The following is a 7806-nucleotide window of genomic DNA, read 5'->3' as shown; positions in this document are numbered from 1 at the left end:
AAATGCGCATCCTCACCATGAAGATTGTGTGCCTCTGTTTCACATGCAGGATTATATTTCTAGTTGTACATAAATTCACAGTTACAGACATTTGCTTTTTCAAACACGTTCCAACAGCCTCCAGCTTTTAGACCTTTTTTTTCAAGTGTTGTCTTTAATGGAATTTTTTCAGAGAAGACAGCATATTTAATTTTCCCTAAATGAAACTGAAGCTGTGAGAGATAGATATATCGTCAGTGTTGTTATTAACAAAAAAAAAAAAAAGCTGAAATAAAATAAAATATAAATTCATCCATTCTCCAAACCCTGTGTTCATGTAGAATATATAATATAAATATTAGATTAAAAAAAAATAAATTTAAAATCAAATGAAAATGAGAAATGTTGCACTGGCAGCTAATTAAAATAAAATATGTTTAAGTTGATGTACTAAAATGACAAACTAAAACTGAAATGTACATTAATAAATAGAAACATTTTTCAAAAACTAATAATTAAACTAATAAATACTATATTAATATTTATTGTGTTTTTTTTCTCACAAGAATTTTTAAAATTATTATTATTTTTTTTTGTGGAAAATAGTACACCCATGACCATAACATTAGAACCTACTGATTTTTTTAAATTGTCGAAATCATTTATTGTCTCCATCGAAATGTTTCTAGTTATATAGAGACTTATTTTTATGAATAAAAATTGTACCGTACACCCCTCCCCAGCCTCGTTTTCATTTGTGAAAAATGTAATATGGTGTCCACTGTGAAAAGGTCCATACCCAGGACAAATGCTGCTAAGTAAAATGTGTGTTGATAAACTACTTGTAACATGTTGGGTTCATAATACTTCATTCGCTTTTCGCATCTAATATACAGAAAAATAACAGTATGTATATTCTGTATTACTGTGATCAGAATGTAGGGGAGAGTGGGGGCGGTTGCAACACTTTTTACAATTCCTTCAGTTTCTCAGCGACTGTTTGTATTAGAAAGACAAAAAATATTTATATTAAACCCATATATGTCACCTACCTGCCCATACTGTTGCAACATGTGTACATGTGATAATATGAAAGTAATTTGTACTTAAATGGACCCTGAAAAATGTTGCAACTGTCCCCATATATGGGGACAGTTGCAACAGTACCGAGGGGCAGTTGCAACAGTCATTTAGATGTAATAAAACTCATACTTACTGGGAAGATGGCGGGTGAAATCGGCGTTTGGTTAGTTTTTGCTTTTGGTCAAATATGAGTTTTATGCCGACACCTGTGAAACGAGTCGCTGCTGTTGGTTGTGCTAAAAGCTCGGCGGTGTGTTGAAGCACCGCGCGTGAAGAAGCGATGTCTGCTGAAGTCCTCAGGTAAGGCGCCAAATTGTATTTCTTTTCCACTACTAACGTTCAAACGTTGGTGTTTATTAATATTCCTGGACAGTAAATTTAAGCCCAGTCGCTGTTTGAATTAATTCCCTGCTCTTTAATCTCATTTGTATAAAATAATGTTACGTTTTGACTCGGCAGTTTTGGTCTATCAGCACCAGCCGAACAAAGAGTCGTTGCTCTACCGAGAAATATTTATAAACTCTATTTGAGTCTTACATATTCCTGTCAGACTGAAGCCTGAGATATGCTTCATTTTATAGAGATTCTCTGTGGTTGTGTGGTTTGGTTTTGTAGGTTTTTTTAAAGGACTATTCAGTGCTTTTATTGTATCATGAGGGATTACATGTGGAGGCAGTTGCCATGGAGATGAGCTGTGTCTTGTCTTTGCAGACCCAGGCCGGTGGCTGGTGGAGGAAGTAAGTTAGGTGAACTGATTGGGAAGCTCCACGAGTACCTGGCGGCCGCTACAGAGGACAAAAATGAACCTACTTTACCTGGACACTGGAATGGTAAGTACAGTAGGGAAGATAAATTAATCAACCAAAAATTAATGCGTTAATGGGGCTGTTATAGTTAAATTTCTGTAATGTCTTGTTGACAGGAACCACGGCCAAAGAATACCTGGAGCAGCAGGCTCATGCCCAGACTGCAGAGGAGGTAGAGTGCTGCAGGGTTGATGTGTTTTTGTAATCCAACCCTGAAGTTTGCATCACTCTGATTCCCACAACAAAAACCCAATAGGCATTTAGATTATTGCAGAAAATTAACTCTGTGACCAACAAATGTTTTATGAATTCTGAAGCTTATAAGACTTAGCCTATTAGGCTATAAACAAACTTTCTCCAGTCGCATGGCTTACCACCATTAAGCCTTGGACAACTTTTTCAATCTTCATTTAAAATCTTCAAGTTGGAAAGTTTGATTTGGAATAGTTTGCAAGAGCATGAGTATAAATACAACAATGCTGTAGAAGTGGACTATTAGTGAGTAGATGAAATTCCTGTTTGTCATGATGATGTTTAATGTCCCAGACAATCTCTAGTCTCATTTAGCCACTGGTTAGCAACCACCTTTTTCAAGACGTGTAAAAATGTAAAGAAATCACAAGTGGGTTATTAGTGATGTATTGTATGTAGTAGAAAATATCTTGAGCTTATATTAACCACATACCTTTTTTGAGGCATTTAACCAAAAACCCATTGACTTTGGGATTGATGGATCCGGAAGTTTACTAATGCTAACTTGTTTCTGGGTTTTAGGGGTTTTCAAAGTCAAAGACAGCGGGCCTCCCTTCGAACACAACATACACAATGTTTGCGTTTTAACTCCACGAAACAGGAAGTTGTTGTTGTAACTCAGGCATACAATTTCCAATCTGCTCCAAACTTCACATATTTGATAATAGTCCTGGCCTGAAGACATCTACATTGCAATATTCAGTTATAGTCAAAGTGCCACCTGTTGGCAGCAGGAAGTGTGGCACTTTGAAATGACTTTGCTATAATTCTCCTGTATTTACAAGGCTCGAAATTGCGACCATTTTAGTCACATATGCAACCTTAAAATATATTTGGGAGCATTTGTGCGAGTGCAAATAATTGTTGAGATGTGACCTGATTTCATTTCTCTACAAAACGTTTGCTAATTACTGCACAGTATGTGTCTGCTTTAAAATTAAATCATTCACATTTTAGATGCAATAGTGGCAATTTTTTTTTCCTGTTTCAGCAGCAAAAATAGTTCCAAACAAAGATCACAGCAGAACAATTGTGCATTTCATGACAACACAATCGTGTTTTCATTACTGAATAATTCAGCATTTTGATGAATCGGTTGAATCAAATTCAATGACCCCTTCATCAACAACCGCCTTGTTCTTAAATGAATCATCTGTTTGAATGAATCGTTTGAATGAATGACTCAATGACTCACTCCTAAAGACAGTCACCTGCCGCCACCTACTGGCGGTTTAGTTTCATGTTTAAAAGTATCCGTCTTTCCAACATTTCTTATTTGTATATAAAACATTTTTTTAAAACAATCTCAAAATGGTATTTAATTCCTTTGTAATTTTTCAGTGTAAATTATTTAATTTGACTGGTAACAGCCCTATAGTATCTTATTATTCTAATTAAATTTACTGATCAAATTTAAGAATTTAAAATGAAAGATGAAGCATACATTTAATAAGATTAGAGGAAAAATATGCAGATTTAAATGTAAAAGCTGAGTGAACACTTTTTGCTTCAGAATAAATTATATTTACAACACAAGAATCCTGTTTTTTCCAGACAAACAACATTTTTAGTCGGACAAGTGAGTGACAAGGCTTTTTAGTTGTGGTGCTCCTAAATTTTTGCTGGTGCTCCTAACTTTTTGAAGTTGGGAGCACCAGTGCTACCAAGTAAAAAAGTTAATTTCGAGCCCTGCTTTACTCACTTGCATGCATGTTGCCCACTGTTCACTGTTTTCCTAAGGCCAATGGGTGGTGGTGAGCCGGGTGCGAGGGCCCTTTCATCGCTTCTTGCAGCTTTAATTTTCCTTTTGTTTGGTTAAAGGTGCCCTAGAATCAAAAATTGAATTTACCTTGGCATAGTTGAATAACAAGAGTTCAGTACATGGAAAAGACTTACAGTGAGTCTCAAACTCCATTGTTTCCTCCTCCTTATATAAATCTCATTTGTTTAAAAGACCTCCGAAGAACAGGCGAATCTCAACATAAAAGACTGTTACGTAACAGTCGGGATCATTAATATGTATGCCCCCAATATTTGCATATGCCAGCCATGTTCAAGGCATTACACAAGGGCAGCCAGTATTAACGTCTGGATCAGTGCACAGCTGAATCATCAGACTAGGTAAGCAAGCAAGGACAATAGAGAAAAATGGCAGATGGAGCAATAACTGACATGATTCATGATAACATGATATTTTTAGTGATATTTGTAAATTGTCTTTCTAAATGTTTCGTTAGCATGTTGCTAATGTACTGTTAAATGTGGTTAAAGTTACCATCGTTTCTTACTGTATTCACGGAGACGAGCCGTTGCTATTTTCATTTTTAAACACTTGCAGTCTGTATAATGCACAAACACAACTTCATTCTTTATAAATCTCTCCAACAGTGTGTAATGTTAGCTTTAGCCCGTTAGCCACGGAGCACTATCAAACTCATTCAGAATCAAATGTAAACATCCAAATAAATACTATACTCACATGATCTGACGCATGCATGCAGTATGCATGATGAACATCTTGTAAAGATCTATTTGAGGGTTATATTAGCTGTGTGAACTTTGTAAATACACTGTATTATAGTCTAGAGCTCGGGGCAGAAAAGCGCGCGATTTAAAGGGGCCGCAGCCTGAATCGGTGCATAGTTAATGATGCCCCAAAATAGGCAGTTAAAAAAATTAATAAAAAAAATCTATGGGGTATTTTGAGCTGAAACGTCACAGACACATTCAGGGGACACCTTAGACTTATATTACATCTTGTAAAAACCTTTAACATTAACGTTAAGACCTTTTTAATAACTCATAAAAAAAGCACGTCCCACTCTTTCTTAATCATCCATGTTTCTTTGCTGCTCTATAGTGCTTATGCAGTCCTGTGCAGCACTGATATATTTACATAAATCTCTATTGATTGATATCGACATATCGCCCAGCTCTACTCTGTGCCTCCCCTGACATGCTTTTGAGCCCCACACTTTGAAAGCCCCTAGCATATATTAACAAGAACTCCCATTGTAATTTAATATGTCTGAAATCAATTTTTTTTCTCTCTCTATTTTTAAAAATTCTAGAGATTTGTTTGTTTAAAATGTTTTATGTCTGTTTTGTTTTTTTTTGTTTTTTTTCCAGCCCAGTGGACCCTCAGAAGTGGGAATGTTGTCGTCGGCTCGTTCAAGAAGGTTTGTCAATTAAGGATGAGCTTCATCTGGAGATCCTTTGTGCTCTGACTAGGTGAACTAATTTGTAAACTTTGACTTTTACAGGAAACCGATTGTTGTCACCAAACACAGCGGGATGAATGAGTCGGATGCTTCATCTGAGAGTGGAGCAGAGGATGTGATGTCTGTCCACTCCAGCGACCATGACACTAATTTCCTACCCAAAGGTGGCACTCCTATTCTCATATTCAGTTGGCTGATTCAGATGATCATGCCGGTGTGATGCATTTTACATTATGGTTTCTGTTATAGAATACATTAGGATATTACAAGTTGTCTTTGAACCCCATTGTTATCTGATACAGGAACAGTGTTTGTCCTGCCAGAGCCAGTCTCCAATGAAGCTCGTGATGATTTCCGTGGTCCAGAATTCCGCAGTAGACGTGTTTACAAGCAGCATAGAGATGGTGGTGACAGACGCAGAGGTAAGAAATGGGCATAAAGTTATCCTTTAGATAGGACTGGGCAATATATTTTGTGGCAACAGTTTTTAGGGTTGCAAAATTCCGTGAATTTTCAAAGCTGGAAACTTTCCATGGGAATTAAAGGGAATATATGGGAATTAACAGGTATTAATGGGAATAAACAGGGAATTTGCTAAATTACAGGTTAGCCTATGACAGGGTACTTAAATGTAGTTGAAAAGACCATCTTGCAGCATAATTCTGGTTAAAACAACCATATTTAATGCAATTTTAGTTGAATTTTTACCCTGACATTCACACAGCACACTACTTACTGCGGGGCTATTGAGGCCACACGCCCTGCATGCACTGTGCATTCTCCCAGTCCATAACATGCACATTTGTTAAAAAATACAGAAAAAAGCAGTAATATTGTGAAACATAACTACAATTTTTAAAATAATGGCTTTCTATTTTGATATACATGTAAATTATTTCTGTGATGCAAGGCTGAATTTTCAGCATCATTTCTCCAGTCTTCAGTGTCACATGATCCTTCAAAAATCATTCTAATATGCTAATTTGATACTCCGTTATCAATGTTGGAAACAGTTGTGCATAAAAATTTAAAGAACAGCATTTATTTAAAATGGATATCTTTTGTAACATATACACTACCGTTCAAAATTTGGGGTCAGTAATTTTTTTTTCTTTGTTTTTTCAAAGAAATTAATACTTTTAATTAGCAAGGATGTGTGGAATTTTTTAATAAAAGTGATATTAAAGTGATATTGTTAGAAAATATTTCTATTTTGAATAAATTCTATTCTTTTTAACTTTTTATTAATAAGTGAATCCTGAAACTAGTATTATAGGTTCCAAAAAATATTCAGCAGCACAACTGTTTCCAACAATGATAATAACGGAGTATCAAATCAGTATATTAGAATGATTTCTGAAGGATCACGTGACACTGAAATAAATGACACATAACAATTGTTGCAATAAAAATATATTTATTTTACATATTTACTAAATTAGAATTAATTGAATGCGAAAAATAAATAACTGTTATTTTATGGTATGACCAAAGAAAATGTTTATATTTGTTTTATTTGATACTTTTTACGTAAATATTATACATTTATATAAATTTCCCAAAATTTCCAATTAATTGCCATAAATTCCCATAAATTCCTGTTAAGTTTCCAAATTGGAATATTTCCAAAATTCCCCAGGTAAAGTTTCCGGAAATTTACTGGAAACTTTACGGCCCTTTGCAACCTTAACGGTTTTGCACTATCATGTATGTTGCGGTACATCAAAGCCCTGTTCACACCCTGTTCTTTGCTCCTATCATTTGTTGCTCACAAAATTTGCTGCTCGCTTGACACGCCTGCTTTAGTTTGTCATTTGCATCTTAGGTCTTATTTTTAATAACAAGGATAACATAAAATGTTTATCAGTGCTTAACTTTAAAGATTTTGTTACTGGCCCAGTTGTTGTTTTTGACCCATGTAACCTTGTATTGTAATACATAAGGTTTTGACAGTAAAATTTTAGATAAAATTTCCAATTTTGATACCACAGCAATAATTACTAGCCTAACTAATATACACTATATTGCCAAAAATGTTGGGATACCCCTCCAAATCATTGAATTCAGGCGTTCCAGTCACTTCCATGGCCACAGGTGTATAAAATCAAGCACCTAGGCATGCAGACTGCTTCTACAAACATTTGTGAAAGAATGGGTCTCTCAGTGAATTCAAGCATGGTACCGTGATAGGTTGCCACCTGTGCAACAAGTCCTTTCGTGAAATTTCCTCACCACTGTTAGTGGTATCATAACAAAGTGGAAGCAGTTGAGAACAACAGCAACTCAGCCACGAAGTGGTAGGCCATGTAAATCACAGAGCTGGGTCAGCGCATGCTGAGGCATACAGTGCGCAGAAGTTGCCAACTTTCTGCAGTCAATAGCTACAGATCTCCAAACTTCTTGTGGCCTTCAGATTAGCTCAAGAACAGCGTGTAGAGAGCTTAATGGAATGGGTTTCCATGGCT

At 35.8% G+C, this 7806-nt stretch overlaps 1 protein-coding gene across 4 annotated transcripts in view; it reads left to right on the top strand.

The window, feature by feature from the left end:
- Positions 1 to 1199: 1199 nt before the first annotated feature.
- The window catches only part of LOC137035072 (transcriptional regulator ATRX-like), a 31240-nt gene continuing 24633 nt past the window's right edge, over positions 1200 to 7806 (top strand). For all 4 annotated transcript variants that reach the window (XR_010897017.1, XR_010897016.1, XR_010897018.1 and 1 more), the window contains exons 1-6: positions 1200 to 1362; positions 1774 to 1892; positions 1985 to 2040; positions 5250 to 5299; positions 5384 to 5505; positions 5644 to 5763. Coding sequence is in view for 1 of the 4 variants with exons in the window: in XM_067408324.1 (XP_067264425.1) it covers positions 1343 to 1362; positions 1774 to 1892; positions 1985 to 2040; positions 5250 to 5299; positions 5384 to 5505; positions 5644 to 5763 (487 nt within the window). In the remaining 3 variants the exon portion in view is untranslated. The remainder of the gene's footprint in view (positions 1363 to 1773; positions 1893 to 1984; positions 2041 to 5249; positions 5300 to 5383; positions 5506 to 5643; positions 5764 to 7806) is intronic.

Source organism: Chanodichthys erythropterus, chromosome 13, assembly GCF_024489055.1.
Source record: "Chanodichthys erythropterus isolate Z2021 chromosome 13, ASM2448905v1, whole genome shotgun sequence".
Lineage (NCBI taxonomy): Eukaryota > Metazoa > Chordata > Actinopteri > Cypriniformes > Xenocyprididae > Chanodichthys > Chanodichthys erythropterus.
This window is presented reverse-complemented; position numbering and strand designations above follow the sequence as displayed.